This window comes from Euprymna scolopes, chromosome 18 (assembly GCF_053919585.1).
Source record: "Euprymna scolopes isolate OS-2025 chromosome 18, ASM5391958v1, whole genome shotgun sequence".
NCBI lineage: Eukaryota > Metazoa > Mollusca > Cephalopoda > Sepiida > Sepiolidae > Euprymna > Euprymna scolopes.
Genome location: NC_136499.1, coordinates 125,836,019 through 125,853,014, shown reverse-complemented (window position 1 = coordinate 125,853,014; position 16,996 = coordinate 125,836,019). Strand labels below are relative to the sequence as shown.

At 33.3% G+C, this 16,996-nt stretch overlaps 1 protein-coding gene across 9 annotated transcripts in view; it reads right to left on the bottom strand.

Annotated features, from left to right (window-relative positions):
• The window catches only part of LOC145297806 (uncharacterized), a 411,153-nt gene that overhangs the window by 47,422 nt on the left and 346,735 nt on the right, over positions 1-16,996 (bottom strand). For all 9 annotated transcript variants that reach the window (XM_080144118.1, XM_080144120.1, XM_080144117.1 and 6 more), the window contains 3 exons: positions 9,534-9,713; positions 8,006-8,158; positions 1,095-1,283 (listed from right to left, as the gene is read on the bottom strand). In XM_080144118.1, coding sequence (XP_080000244.1) covers positions 1,095-1,283; positions 8,006-8,158; positions 9,534-9,713 — 522 coding nt within the window. The remainder of the gene's footprint in view (positions 1-1,094; positions 1,284-8,005; positions 8,159-9,533; positions 9,714-16,996) is intronic.

Below are 16,996 nucleotides of genomic sequence, written 5' to 3'. Positions count from 1 at the left end.
CGTACAAAAAACGTCGGATGAAATATCGAACAAAAAACGTCGGATGAAATATCGTACAAAAAACGTCGGATGAAATATCGTACAAAAAACGTCGGATGAAATATCGTACAAAAAACGTCGGATGAAATATCGTACAAAAAACGTCGGATGAAATATCGTACAAAAAACGTCGGATGAAATATCGAACAAAAAACGTCGGATGAAATATCGTACAAAAAACGTCGGATGAAATATCGTACAAAAAACGTCGGATGAAATATCGTACAAAAAACGTCGGATGAAATATCGAACAAAAAACGTCGGATGAAATATCGTACAAAAAACGTCGGATGAAATATCGTACAAAAAACGTCGGATGAAATATCGTACAAAAAACGTCGGATGAAATATCGAACAAAAAACGTCGGATGAAATATCGTACAAAAAACGTCGGATGAAATATCGAACAAAAAACGTCGGATTAAATATCGTACAAAAAACGTCGGATGAAATATCGTACAAAAAACGTCGGATGAAATATCGTACAAAAAACGTCGGATTAAATATCGTACAAAAAACGTCGGATTAAATATCGTACAAAAAACGTCGGATTAAATATCGTACAAAAAACGTCGGATGAAATATCGTACAAAAAACGTCGGATGAAATATCGTACAAAAAACGTCGGATGAAATATCGTACAAAAAACGTCGGATGAAATATCGTACAAAAAATGTCGGATGAAATATCGTACAAAAAACGTCGGATGAAATATCGAATTGAATAAAATTAAGAAAAAAAAATGTCAATCAGGACATGTTAAAAAATAACTAAAATCTATGTATCCTTAATCACTAAAAAAATTTTTAGTTAATTTGTTTAGTTTAGAAAATGTTTTAGTTGTTTTGAAAACTTTACCACAAAAAAAATATATTACTTTAAAAAAAAAAAAAAAAAAAAAGAAAAAGTTGTTTTTAATAGAGTAATTTAAAATAAAAATATTTAAATAAAATAATCTAAAAATAAAATTAAATAGAATCAAATTAAAACAGATTTACTTCACAATCCCATAAAACCTTTTGGTTTAAAAAAGGTCTCGAACTGTTATCACTTACTATTTCAGGGGTAGCGAGGAGGACGTTTCGACAGGCGAGATCTCTGTGGATGTATCGTTTGGACTCAAGGTAACTCATTCCATTGGATATTTGTACAGCGTAATCACACAGTGTACTGACCAAAGGCTTGAGACCATCCTGGCTGCGGAGTTTGTCCAGTAAGGCTCCTTGTGGTGCCAACTCTGTCACCTGAAGACAAAAATGAAACGATAAATGAAAAAAGTGGTAGGATTTTCAGGAAAATTAGGCATTTCCTAGTTTTTGAAAGTAAAGAAGTTTGTTCTTTATATTTTTACTAATGAGTCATTACCAAGGCAAAAATCTACTCAAGGGTGAGGGTTAATAAGATTGATGAATTGTCAGTTTGACGGGTTACAACATTAATTTATTTATTTTATTTCTCATTTTTACCCCAAAACAAGGCACAGTGCCACTTTGATGTAGGGAACAATTATCAGGGTTATAAGTTACAGGGATACTATGTAGGGAGTTGAGCAGCAAGACGTACATTCACATTACACTTGAACTTCTGCATGTCAGTACAGTTGGGAAAGCAGGAACCCGGAAGGAAGTTCCAAAGTCTAGCAGTTTTGGGGAAGAAACTATGGGAGTAGAAGTTTTTTTTTTTTTTTTTTTACATCTAAAGATCTCTACTGTGAAGGGTTGGAATTTTGCTGCTTGTCGGGTTTGTCAGGGTTGAAGGGGTACAAGAGCTTATAGTTCGTCGGAGCATTCACCATTAAAATACTTTTAGAACAGGCAGAGGGATGTCACATTTCGTTGATGGGACAGAGGTTGAAGCTTAGATGACATTTTAGGACTTATCAGATTGGCGACTCTCTTTTGAACCTTGTCTAGGAGCGAGAGACTAGTAGCAGATGCACCAGCTCAAATGTGACAACAGTACTCCATACATGGGCGAATGGTGACCTTATAGAGATCCATGATACTTTCAGGCATAAGTACCTTTCTAGCACGATAGCGGGAGCCCACCTTCACAGAAGCCTTGGCAATGCTCTCAATGTATCTGTTCCAGTTCATGTTCCTTGTGAATGTTAAGACGAGGAGTTTAAAAGAATTACTTTCAGCTAATGTACATTTAGTCATAACTATTGGTAGTAGAGAAGGTTTCTTGTAATTATTGAAGGAAACAAGTTTAGTCTTAGCAGCATTGAATGTGAACATCCATTTTTGTCCCCATTCCACTACAGATTGGAGGTCATCCTCTAGTGTTTCTGCCATTTCTTTATAAATATGTTCATTTGTTTTCTCCTTGTGCCTGTTATAGAGCGTGGTGTCATCAGCAAATATACCCATCTCAAATTTGAAGATTACCATGTTACAGTGCACAGAGAAACAATCCTGTGGCAATAGGAAAGTTCTTGGAAACAAACTCTGTCCATTAAAATTACTTTTGATGTTTGGTACATGGGTGAAGGAGAACTGTTCTTTGCAGTTGATGACTGCGACAAAACTGTTGAAATGTTGCATTCTTGTGCTTGTTTTACAAGAATTTTAATGGAATATGCACTGATGTATTCATAGCAATTGTACCCCCTTGACATACATACCTCCCAACAAACCCGTTTAGCAACAAAATCACACCCCTTCACTACAGTGGTCTCTAGATGCTGGAAAGCCTTCTACTCTTAATAGCTTCTTTCCTCTAACTGCTAGACTTTGGAATTCCCTCCCAGTTTCCTGCTTCCCTAACTATACTGACATTTTACTCATATTTTCTAAACATGGTCCCTAACACACTAGCCCCTTACAGCATCCAAGTGGCAATATGCCTTGATAAGGGTAGACTTGAGTAACTAAAAAACTGTCAATAAAATCATAGAAACAAAAAAATGTGCAAAATTCTTTAAGGAAGTTGTAATTTTTTTTTTTTAAATTAATAAACTCTTTGGGTGCAAGACGAATTTACATTGAACAAATGACGACTATTCAATGACAGAAATTAAAAATTAAAAAAAAAGAAGTTAATTATAAAAATAAGTCTCTTTTTAATTTTCCTTATCAGCTCCGATTTATTAAACGGACAAATGTCGTTTGTTAATGAATGTGAACATCTCGAAAAACATTTCAGCTATTTTCATCACATTACTCGTACGATAGAAGACAAAGAAGTTTTTTTTTTTTTAACTTAACGAGATTATATTCAGTGAACCCGAGATGAAAGGTTAACTCTAGGTATATAAAGCAATAGTCAAAAATAAAAAAATTTAAAAAAATAATACAGGAGCACTCAGAGAGCATAGACTTCCACCAAGTTTATTTGACAATATAACCAAACATCAAATGATTCAACAACCAATTTTTGGTTTAAAATATGTAGAAATATTGAAAATCAAACATATACAATCAAAGATAGGAGCAACTTATATTCCTTGCATTATTTAAATTTTGTTTAAATTATAAACATAAGATTCTTTAAAAACTTTCTTGGATAACATACAAAGTTAAAATTTTCATGTTAGGTAATTACTCAGGCAGTGCCAGAAATAATAATAAAAAAAAAATTTCAAATAATAAAAAATAAAAATGCCCAGAAAACCCGGAAAATACCGGGTTCTCAAAAACAGCAAATGGAACAAAAGGTCGGCCTGTGATGTAAATAGCGGTGACCATGTAGAAAAATAAACTCTGGAGCACAAAAGGTTGCTTGTTTTAATGGTACTAATCTCAATTTAATAAGTTTTCAACTTTTTGAGTTGGAAAAAAAAAAAAAAAGAAAAAAAAAGAAAAAAAAAAAAGAAAAAAAAAGAAAAAGAAAAAAAAAGAAAAAGAAAAAAAAAGAAAAAAAAGAAAAAAAAAGAAAAAAAGAAAAAAAGAAAAAAAAGAAAAAAAAAGAAGAAAAAAAAGAAAAAAAAGAAAAAAAAGAAAAAAAAAGAAAAAAAAAAGAAAAAAAAAAGAAAAAAAAAGAAAAAAACCCAGGAGGTTTTACTTTTAGAACGACCTTAGCATGACCAAGTGTGCTCCGGATGCCCATGCACAACCATCATTCATTGGTGGCAAAAATGTATCGAGAATGGTGGTGAATATGTAGAAAAATAAATTCAGGGACACAAAAGGTTGATTGTTTTAATGGTGCCATTTCTATCTACGTAGCTCTTGTATTTTTTGAGTTAAAAAAAGAAAAGAAAAGAAAAGAGACTTTACTTTCATAACAACCGTGGTAGACATAAGATCTTATGTCACAGAGTAAATAGAGGCTGAACAATACTAAGCCATGATTAGTTGAGCAAGATTGCATGTACAAGCGAGAAGGTGGCTATTTTTCTTAAATAATCAGTTAATTTAAAGTGATTGATGGGAGAACATGCAAGCATGCAGGTTGCCATGTAATAACCCCATCATTTGGATCTTTTTTTTTCGCTGTAATTTTAACATGATTTAATTCATAGTTAAATTACACAATTTTTGTTTTTCTTAATACTTAATGGAAAAGATTTGGATCCTTTTAAGACCTTCTAATGGGAGTTTAACTCTGTATTTTATGACCATAGCTTCACAAAACTAACAATTTTCTCGATCCATAACTTCAGTTATGTAAGCGGTCTTTTGTTCCATTTGCTATTTCTGAGAACCCAGTATTTTCTGGGGTTTTCTGGGCATTTTTATTTTTTATTATTTCAATTTTTTTTTAATTTCTGGCACTGCCTGGGTAATTACCCAACATGAAACTTTTAACTTTGTAAGTTATCCAAGAAAGTTTAAAAAAAAAAAATCTTATGTTTATCATTTAAAAAAAAATTAAATAATGCAAGGAATATAAGTTGCTCCCACTATTTTCGCAGTTCTCCTCACTGTTACACAGCTTTGTTTGCCCCCCCCCAACTGTCATACCCGACTTTACTCTGAGGTGAGATCATTCTATCATTTTTTTTAGGTGTATCTCAGAGTATTCCAATTAACAGTGACCTGATTAGAGTAAAAAGCGAGAAAATACCAAGGTGAGAGCTGAAAAGAGAGAAAGGGAAAATGTACCAACGCCTAATATACGAAAAAAAAAAAATGGAACTTTAAAAACATCAACATTATCTAAGTAATAAGTACGGCTATGACAACAGCATATTCTTTTCACTGTTTTGACTCAAGTATATATCCGACACAGGCAAATAAACAGGATCCTAAACAGAAGCGTGCGTTCTATCCCAACCATCATCAATGGACCTGAGGTCATCTCGTCAGTATCAGACAAGGCCAAGAACTTTGCAGCTAATTCTACCCTATGCGACGAAGGCCATCAACTCCCCATATTTCCTCCTATAACACAGAACACGCTAGGTAACAGACAAATATATGTGCATGAGGTCGCCAAGCTAATCAAGAACCTTGATTCCAGTAAAGAAACTGGCCCTGACGGCATTCCAGTTATAGTGCTGAAAAAGCTCCAACAAGAACTTGCCCCCATACTTACAAAACTGTTTAAGCGTTGTCTTCAGGAGAAGTGCTTTCCAACACCCTGGAAAACCTCATCAGTATGCACTGTATTTAAGAATTCAGGTAAAAAGTCATCTCCCTCTCAGTACAGACCAATAAGTCACCTGTGTATCATGAGTAAGTTGTTGGAATCCATATTAAATAAAGAAGTAGTCAACCACCTCAGCAGAAACAACCTTTTAGTGACATGCAATATGGTTTCCGCTCCGCAAGATCTACAGCAGATATGCTAACGGTTATATCTCATAGGATTAGTGAATCTCTTGACAAAGGCTTCCTTTCCAGGGCAATTGCTCTTGACACATCGAAGGCCTTTGATAAGGTATGGTATAAGATTTCCAGCTACTGTATCACTAGAAACGTCTTCTCAATCATTAAATCATTTCTCTCTGATAGGTTCATAAGATTAGTGGTTGATGGGCAGAAATCAGAGGCCCACAGTATTAATGCTGGAGTCCCTCAGGGGTCAATACTGGGCCCAACTCTCTTCCTGATCTACATCAATTATCTTGCAAAACACATACTTAAATCATTTGTTGACATCTATGCTGATGACACGACCATCTATGGCAACACATCAAAGGCCGTAAATGGCAAAGTTCTCTAATTCTCTCTCCTCTGATCTTGAGCGCATGGTACAGTGGGGGAAGAGGTGGCTGGTCACTTTTAATGCATCCAAAACCAAGCTTCTATCTTTACATCATCAACGCTCTGATCGCCATCTGGCATCAATTGAAATGGATGGCTCTCCTCTTGGGGAGACTCCATGTTTTGACAAGCTTCTGGGTTTGACCTTTACTCATGATCTGAAATGGAACATGTACATCAGGTTTGTTGCCAAGGATGCTGGGAAAATGGTGGGATCCTTCTACTGCTCCAGAAGATATCTCACTACTGATGCAATTCCCTATCTGTATAAAAGCCAAGTACGTCCAAGGATGGTGTACTGCTGCCACATCTGGGAAGGAGCTGCTAAAAACAGCCTATCCTGCCTTGTCAGAGTACAAAATAAACTTCTTAGCTTAGTGGGGAATGCCCTTTTCTCTTCCCTGCAGCCTCTCTCCCACAGAAGAGACGTTGCGAGCCTGTCTTTGTTTTATCGTTATTTCCATGGCAAGTGCTCGTCTGAGCTCCAATCTCTCGCCCCCCCCCCCTCGCCAATCTTTCACAAGAAACACCCGTCTGGCTGAAACTAGTGTCAATAATTTTCCCCATTCTTTATCTGTGTCTAAATCCAAACGTAGATTCCATGAGCAAAGCTTCTTTCTCAGAAGTGCACGACTGTGGAACTCTCTTCCGTTTACCTGTTTCCCACCTGACTACAACTTGGATGTCTTCAAGTCCAACATAAACAAATTCCTGACAAACCATCCCCTTAAGTAAGACACTATCAAATCTCCAATACTAATGATTACTACAATACTATTTCATTGATTACTGTACATGCAATAACCCTTATCCCTGAGTGGCCTCCGGGCCTTGATAAGTGGTGACCACCATGTAAAAAAAAAAAAAAAAAAAAAAGTTAATCAACCGAGAACCACATCACTCTATATAAAAGCATATAAGATATCAACGGATACAAACCCGAGAGTCAAAACAATGAAAAGAATATGCTGTTGTCCTAGCCCTAGTAATAAGAGATAAAGGCATAGTCATTTTCAAATTTATGTCAAACACTCGTCATAAACAGTCCTTAAATTTTATTTCATTACTTTTTAATCTTCTCATAATATTCATCATCATTTAACTATAAATATATCCATCTTATTAACCCTTATTCTTGTGGCTTATAGTTATGTTTGCTCGCATGTGTTATTGGTTTAATAGCAATTTAAAAGCGACTAACGGACAAAGTATAATCTTTAACAGATTTATTTAATAACTTACAGATTAAATGGCAATGTAGAAACCACTGAATGTGTGACGATTAAAATCTATGCCGCAAGGTAGATTTTTGTTTGCCTTGACTACAAGGGCAATCACTCTCCCTTCTTCAGTTCAAGGGAAATAACTATTATTGTTTATTCTTTTTTTAGTTGAAACCTAACACAAGTAGTCATTTTTAAAAGGCACAAAATTCTGCCATTTCTAAACATTTGATTACATTTCAATAATCAATTTCAATAATCTTTATAGAACCTTGATTTAAAAAAAAATTTTATTTCATTTAAAAAAATTTTTTTTTTTTAATACAACTTTTTCTAAGATGAACCTTAGGAGACTATTTTTTTTTTTTTTTACCAATTTTCATAATTGCAATCTTTTTTCGATCGTGTTCAAGTATTTTTGATGCATAAACATTTTCCAATTATAAAAGAATTTCCGAGAAAGCGTCAATGTCATATGATGACTATTTGAACTAGTATTGCTACAAAAGATGGGAAAAGAAAACTTTGTGTTTCAAAAAGTTTACGATCTTCATGAATGGAATCAGTTTTGTGATTTTGGTGGGAACTTACCATCATAAGAGGTGAAGAAAGGACGACTCCAAAAAGACGGATTAAATTTTCGTGGTCTAAAACATGCATTGCATTCACTTCTTTTACAAAATCTTCAAATCCTCCAGGCAATGCCATGACATCATGCCGCAGAATTTTTACAGCGACCAGACTCTTAAAAAATTTTTTAAAAAGAAAAGAAAATACAGTAATATTTCAAAACTATATGTAAAAATAAATGTGTTATTTTAGGAAAAAAGAGATGGGGCTAGAGATAGAGTGAGCGTGAATGAGAGAAAGATAACTAAACTCTACTAAATGGCTTTCTTCATCTTGACAGATCAATCAATATAATTCTTCTCATTAGCCATTATTCTTGATAAGTGTTGACTCATCAGAGAGAGAGAGAGAGAGGGCGGGGGGAACTCAGGAGAGAGAGAAACAAAGGAGAAAGAGAGAAATTGGCAAAGAGAGAGAGGGGGGAGAGGGGAAGGAGAGGGGGAAGGAGAGGGGGAAGGAGATGGGGAAGGAGAGGGGGAAGGAGATGGGGAAGGAGAGGGGGAAGGAGAGGGGGGAAAGGAGAAAAAGAAAAAGAGAAAGAAAGAAAGAGAGAAAAGAAAAAAAGAACAAAAAGAAAAGAAAAGAAAAAAGAAAGAAAGAAAAAGAAAGAAAGAAAAAGAGAAAAGAAAGAAAAGAGAAAAGAAAAAAGAAAAAGCAAGGAGAGAGACGAAAGAAGGAGAGAGACGTAAGAAGGAGAGAGACAAAAGGAGAGAGACAAAAGAAAGAAAGAGACGAAAGAAGGAAAGAGACGAAAGAAGGAAAGAGACGAAAGAAGGAAAGAGACGAAAGAAGGAAAGAGACGAAAGAAGGAAAGAGACGAAAGAAGGAAAGAGACAAAAGAAAGAAAGAGACAAAAGAAAGAAAGAGACAAAAGAAAGAAAGAGACAAAAGAAGAAAGAGACAAAAGAAGAAAGAGACAAAAGAAAGAGATAAAAGAAAGAAAGAGACAAAAGAAAGAAATAGAGAAAGAAAAAGGAAGAGAAAGAAAGAGAAAGAACGAAAGAAGAGATAGAGAGAGAAAGAAAGAAGAGATAGAGAAACAAGAGAGAGAAAAAAAGTAGAAATACATTTTGTACTGCAATTGGAAGATTAATAATAAATTTAAACATTGATTTTGTTTTGTTTTAAAAGTCCATTTAATTTAGGAAAAGATTTCTTTCATAGATTATTTCTTTGACAGATATAGAAATGTACATTCCCCTCCTCCTCCTCCTCTGAAGTAAACGGTCATGAATCGTACAGTTGAGGTCATGAAACCACTTACCCTCCACACACACACAACGTTACTTAACTCCAAAATAAAAAAACAAAATATTATTCTAACCCCACAAAAGCGAAATAAGCTCAGCCACCCCGACCCTTAAAAACAGGAAAAACTTATCCCCTTCCCCACCCCTATGTAAAATCAGAAAAAAGCCCGCCTAGAAAAAAAGAAAAAGTAGTCAATGTAAAATGAATACATGTGATTGATGATCTTTTTGGTTATCACCTTTGTCCCCGAAGGTGTTGTCCAGTCTCCTTTGCGTACCACACCAAATGAACCATTTCCGAGCTTGTTGTATAGAATCAAGGATTTTTCATTAATCAAACAAGTCAACGACTGCTCCGTAGTTTTCTGGCTACTCTTTTTCGTAGATGTAGTTTTCTCAGCCTTTCCTCCAGGAAGGATCTGGAAAAATAAAACCAAGGAAAAATCAGATTTTCTTTCTGAAGCATCAATCGCAATTTCATGTTGACGAAATAACAGCATTTAAGACTAAACTTACCACGAAAGTAATTCACAAGAATCGATGCAAATTACTATGAACTTTTTCGATATATACTCCATTTATTTATTTGCGGATGTTATCCTCATCTTCATAGTTTTTGTTTCACTACGTTTCGGCCAACTCTTCCTCTGGCCTTCTTCAGGTAGTTAACTTTGACGGGATAGGAATACCGTATCCTCAGTAATTACTGCCTTTCATAGTTTTTGTCTTACCACACCAACAAATCCTCTGGCTTGCTTTATGTAAGATTGAAACCGCTATTGTCAGACAATGCTCACCTGGAACCGTATAGATTCAACACCTTTATTCACTGCACCACGGGTTCTAAAGAGCGATCAAGGTTGAATGGTTTGGTCTTATAAATCCAAGCTTTTGTTCTCATCTGGTCGTCCATCGTCAGATCCGTACCAAATGGTATTATATATTATAGAGGAATAGTTGGCCGAAACGTGGTGAACCAACAACTATGAAGATGAAGATAACATATAAGAGCCAGATATGTCCAAGGATGGAATACTGTTGCCACATATGGGCAGGAGCTGCTAGAAAAGACTTGTCCTGCCTTGATAGGGTTCAACATGGACTTCGTCGCCTGGTGGGAGATGTCCTTTTCTCTTCCCTGCAACCTTAATCTCACAGAAGAGATGTTGCGAGTTTGCTTTATCGTTATTTTCATGGCAAGTGCTCGACTGAGCTTCAATCTATGGTCCCCCCTCGCCAAACTTTCACAAGAAACACTCGTCTAGCAGAAAACACTCAATAATTACCCCCACTCTTTATCTGGGCCTAAACGTAAACATAGATTCCATGATCAAAGCTCCTTTCTTAGAACTGCACGCCTGTGGAATTGTCTTCCGTTTTCCTGCTTTACAGCTGTCTATAATATGGTTGTCTTCAAGTTCAATGTGAACAAGTTTCTGATGAGCCGTTCCACTTAAGTTAACAAATTTACCGAACTTCCATTACTATCGAATATAATATTGTCCTTTTGACTACTGTACAATCTTTAACCCTTATCCTTGAGTGGCCTATCGGCCTTGATAAGTGGTGACGCCTATGTAAAAAAAAGAAAAAAAGTCTGCAAATAAATATACAAATGACTCATCTCAAAGAATTCCCATGAAAATATGATTTCGCTCGCTTTCTATTCTATTGCCGCGTCGACGAATGTAGCGGCATTTTTTTTTTTTACATTTGACGCCAGTTTATTTTGTAATGAAATTAAAATCTCCATTATATTTTAGTATTATAATTAATTTTTTTTTTATTGGAATTCTTTAAGATGAGTAAATTGTATATTTACAAATATTTTTGTATAATTACTGAGGATGCAGTTAAGAGACTCATCATTTCAATCCCGTCGCAGTGAATCAGCTGAAGAAGTTAAGAGAAATAGTTGGTCGAAACGTGGTGGAACAATAACAACAATGAAGATAACAGTCCGCAAATAAATATACAAATTACTCATCTCAAAGGATTCCCATAAAAATTAATACACTCCATTTTTTGTGATTTCATGGATTAGAATTGATTATATCGCATGGAAAATTGTTAAACAAGTGCAACACCAATTTTCCTACAACAGATGATAAAACACCTTAATTCGGACAAAATCGGGGAAAAGAAACTTGATAATCCTGTTGGCATCAGACTAGTTTATTATGCAGCCAGCAGATGACTCAGTATGTAGCACACCATTTTGTTTACACTGCACCTGCTGGTGGTAGTCTCCTTTTTATATTGAGATTATATCTTATTTTGATTAAATTTGACCCTAATTATTGCTTCATAGGCAAATTTAAGTTGTAACTGTTGAACAATATAAACATTGAATGTGAACATGGATCTATTTCCATTAAAAAAAAAAAATTCAACTGTTAAAAAACGTTTTTAGCAAGCTTAGTAGTTTAGAGACATAATAGGTGCATAATTAATGGGTTAAGAGAAGAGCTCCTGTTTTTTTTTGTTGTTTATATTTTTAGTTCTTTTACAATTTTAATATAGGGCAACTTTCCCAAAGTTACCACCCATGAAATCATCATTAAAAGTTACAATCCTTTTTGCAATATTTACCCAAAATGTAATAAAAACAGAAATGCAAATAGACCCATACAACAGACATGCCAAAATATACCTAGTTCTAAAATTGAGTTATATTTGAATAATTCTTTTTTTAATTGTTCTAATTTTGCAGAAATAATTAGTTATCGAGATATAAAAAGTTGTTTTATGCATTGTATTCTTTAGCGGACATCTTTTTTACGCACGTACGTGTGCGCCATAAAGATGGCCGCCAAAGAATACAATGCATAAAACAACTTTTTATATCTCGATAACTACTTATTTCTGCAAAATTTCAATGTGATTTACGCCCTAGAATCTCAAGTGAAATATTGCTATAAGTTGACTTCAAAAGCTTTTTCTCCGACTACTTTTGAAAGGCAAAATGTTAATTTTGTTTTGCAAATTTTCAACAAATATACTATTCAAGGTTTGCTAACCTTAGGAAAACAGGAATGCTTGCCAAATTATGCAGAAATCGCAGAATACAATCAAATATTTTATATTTGGTGGACAATACTGAATGTGAAAACACCATATAAAGGTTGTTGACTTTGTAATAAATATGCTAATCCACTTACATTAAATAGTGATAATTATAGTTTCCTAAATGTGTTCTGTAACTGGTTAGAAACTTGGGAATAGCATTCCTGGAAGAACTAGTAAGTTAACAAAGGAAACATATACTGCTTTGCACCATACTACTTACGCAATTTTAGAATTGACTAAATATTGTATAAATGTACTGAACATGGTGTATATATTACCAGGAAAGTTTCAGACAGATAACCTTGAGGCAAGGTTTAGTATCGACAACTTAGTGGAGATCAGTATAATATATCAATACGTCAGGTGTATGAATGTGAAAAAAAAACTCAGAATGTTGTCAGTTTTAAGATTGAGTTTACCAATTAATAATCGAACTATTGAATTGAAAAATGTAAAAGAAACTAACTGGGATGAAATGACAAGGGAGCAAGAGTTACATGTTTATAAATTTAACATAGATGCAACAGAAGATGATGTTAATCAATGCAAGGAAGTACTTCCTGTTATATTATACTTAGCAGGTTATTGCTGTTATGCAGTTTTAAAAAAACTGAAATGCAATAGCTGGAAAAATTTAATATCTGGGAGAGAGGCTGTTGAAGAAATAGCTGAATTAAAACAGCTACTTTCAAGGTATTAACAGAGGTTCTCTGCTATACCCAAATGATATAACTAATAATTTTGTCTTATATAATTATATAGTTATAAACAAACTTACAAAATGCGATTCTTTTTTACATTCGATTCATCAGAGAAAATTAGCCATGTACATAACTTTAAATATTTTGGCTGATCAAAATCGATTATTTCATGCTGACTCTTGTGATGAGGGTCACACTATTCAGCAAATTTAAAAAAATGCTGATATGGAGTTAATCGAATTCCCTTATAAACAATTTTTGTCGCAAAGAGAATGACAATATTAGTAAAAAAAAAATATCAGAAAAAGAAAAATTCAAACTTTTAATTAAATTCTACAACAGATTTTTGAAAAGTTTTAATATTCAATGTTTGAAATATTTTTGCCTTAGTAACTTTGTTTATACTAACATTTGTTTGAATTTAATTTCTAACTTATTGTTCGTTATTCAGTTAAACCAATTTATTGTTCGTTATTCAGTTAAACCAATTTATTGTTCGTTTTTCAGTTAAACCAATTTATTGTTCGTTTTTCAGTTAAACCAATTTATTGTTCGTTTTTCAGTTAAACCAATTTATTGTTCGTTTTTCAGTTAAACCAATTTATTGTTCGTTTTTCAGTTAAACCAATTTATTGTTCGTTTTTCAGTTAAACCAATTTATTGTTCGTTTTTCAGTTGAACCAATTTATTGTTCATCTTTCAGTTGAACCAATTTATTGTTCGTTTTTCAGTTGAACCAATTTATTGTTCGTTTTTCAGTTGAACCAATTTATTGTTCGTTTTTCAGTTAAACCAATTTATTGTCTGTTTTTCAGTTAAACCAATTTATTGTTCGTTTTTCAGTTAAACCAATTTATTGTTCGTTTTTCAGTTAAACCAATTTATTATTCGTTTTTCAGTTAAACCAATTTATTATTCGTTTTTCAGTTGAACCAATTTATTTTCGTTTTTACGTTAAACTAATTTATTGTTCGTTATTCAGTTTTGATTTTTAAAATATTGTTTTTTTTATTTAAAAAATATTTATTGTTCATTTCTATTTATTTCTATTAAATAAACTTCAGTTTCATACAAAAATACAAATCAAATCGTATTCCTTTTCTTTTTAAACTTTTTAAAACCTTTTCTCCCTTTCAATTCTTTTTTTATTATTAATATTTTTTATTATTAATATTGGATGAGTTTCAGTACAAAGTATCATGTTTATCTTTTTCAATCCAATTTTGAAGTTTTCTAACGCTTTCTGTAAAAAATGTTTACTCATTATCGATAGTCTGTGTTCCACTTATCTTGCTTGCTAGGACCTATGGTGATGACGTCATTTTTCAGCTGACAGGCCATCTATGACGATGGTCACGATTTTACCCAATTGTAAATTGGTCCAAATTTTGAATTTCCGGTATTGTAGATACAAGAGTTACGTCCCTTTATCAGAAAACTACCCAATATTATTATATGGAAAACATGAGATAGTTTTATGATAAGGAGACTTTACTCTTGTATCCGCAATAAAACAATATAATTTCAGAACAATGTATTTCGATTTTATTTTCAATAATTAAAACATTTTAACAGTATTTTTATTAATACTTAAAAAATAATTAAATAATATTTCGATTTTATTTTTAATATTGCAACACAAATTTTTACTGGACACAATACGATTTTCAAGGCCTTTTCAAGACATTTTCCATATTTTCAAGGATTTTTTAAAGTAATAATAGAAATGAAACTATTTCAAGGCGTCAAAATTCAAGGACTTGTGTGAACCCTGTAGAATTACGTCAGTAGTTGAAATTTTAACATATAAATTAGAATCCTTTCTGATGACCTATGCAAAAAATAAATAAATAAAAGCAATAACCTTGCCATGTAAAGTCAATATTGTTGATCTCAAAATTAAAAGAAATAGAATGAGGCTGTTACACATTAATTGTGGTTGTCGCCCCTCCCCTTCCAAATTTATTTAATTTAAAAAAAAAAATCCAATAAATATTTCAGTTCCTTAATTCATCGATTAGTTTCTGGACTTTTATGTAAAAACAGAATCCATAATAATAACACTACACAAAATGGCCGTGAAGGGTTGAGAAGGAAGATCACAAACCAGACTTCCACTGGAACCTTGGGAAGTTTTTGTTTTTTTTGTCACTCAAATTCCAGAGAAGATCAATTGCTAGTGAGAAATCAATGATAAATGGCTGTAGTGATGATGCAAAATGATTTGCAAAGATTATCTGACGAGATGAAGTGTGCCGGTAATCTGGAGAGACTTTCTGTCATTCAGATTCAAGGGAACACCACTTGTTATTGCCAGTTATAATGACTTTTCAGTAAATAATAATGAACACAAATCCAAAGAAACAAACTGCCAAGGTAGACTTTACTGACGTCAAAATGATGATTATTATGGTGGAGTGATGATGAAGGTTAATACTCAATTTAACAAAATAAAAAAAATGTAAGGTTTATAATTTTGAAGATTATAGTCTAAACAACCAGTGTTGGTTTTTTTAGTTAAAAGTAGATTAAACGTAACAAAAATAAACACTGAAAGAATTCATGCAATTATTAAATTATCTTCAAAGAAAAAATATTCAATGATTTTTTTCAACTGCATTAGTATTAAATAAAAACAAATGCATGCAAAAAAAAAAAAAAAAAAAATCACAACAAATGCTGCAAAAGGTTATTTGTATATATTTCATATCAACTAGATTTTATTCTTAAAAAAATATTGGTTTTAATTTGCAGAGGAAAATCAATGAACAAAAATTTCAAGTTCAATGCTTTTAAATATACAATTAACAATTTTCTAAAAACAACAACAAATAAAATCAAAATAAATGTGTGTGTGTGTGTGTGTGTGTGTGTGTGCGCGTGTGTGTGAAAAAGAAAGAGTGTTAAGCGCGAAAAAGTGAAGATATACTGAGTCATGTTTGGCTGAACAGATGTGATAAAAAAAAAAAAATGAATTTAAAAATATATGTACATGTATAGCCTCCATTCTGTCTTGAGAGACAATGGATATCTCCTGCAAGGGTGCTTGCACTTGTAATTGTGAAGCAAAGGTTGTACAATCCCAAACTCCATCTCTCCCGAGACAGAACTGCCTGATTCCAGTGGCAAGAGAAATCCAGGATGACTGGAAACAATACCAAGAGCACATACAGCACCTGGTATTCCCAAATACACTCATTTAGTATTGCCTATGCTCAACCTTGCTTAACTTTGGTGATTTAATGAGAACCGGTGTGGCAGCATGATTATGCCGTAAATATTTATATAGTTTGAAATAACGATTCAACTAAAGAAATTGGTAAGAAATGCAAAACACACAGTAGTGGTGCACAAAGTGAAGATCTGAACCCCCATGTCGATAAATCTTTTTACGTTAAGTGCGAAAAACATCCGGGTCAGCAATACAGAAAATTGATTAAGTGTTTAGCGCAAAGGTGATCAACCTTTCACAAGTTTGTATCGTTTACGTTAAATGCATTACAAACTTGTATCTTTCAGTTCGATTAAATACACTAATATTTGATTTAGCAATTATATATACACTATGTCCATGACATAAACTTTCCAGTTTGAGACGTTTTCTTTCTTTATGAGCAATTAGCCTGGGTGCTCTGGAGGTATGTGTTGAGTAAAAAAAAAAAAAAAAGTGGTAGTAGGCAGGCAGGCTCGAATCCATACTGTGAAGGAGGAAAAGGATGTGAAAAAGAAAATTGTGACATCTTTGCTGTTGTGTCCATCAAATCGGAAGTGATATAGGTTTAAATTAAGGCTAGTCAATCGAAAAAAGGGGATGGCTTTTGAAAATATTGTCAAAAAAAGCGACCCCTCCTTGTAGAAAAGTGCCCAGTTAAGGGTGAAGGAATTAATATTTTTAGCCAATTTTTCGATATTTGTCGTCCGAAGGTTCGAGC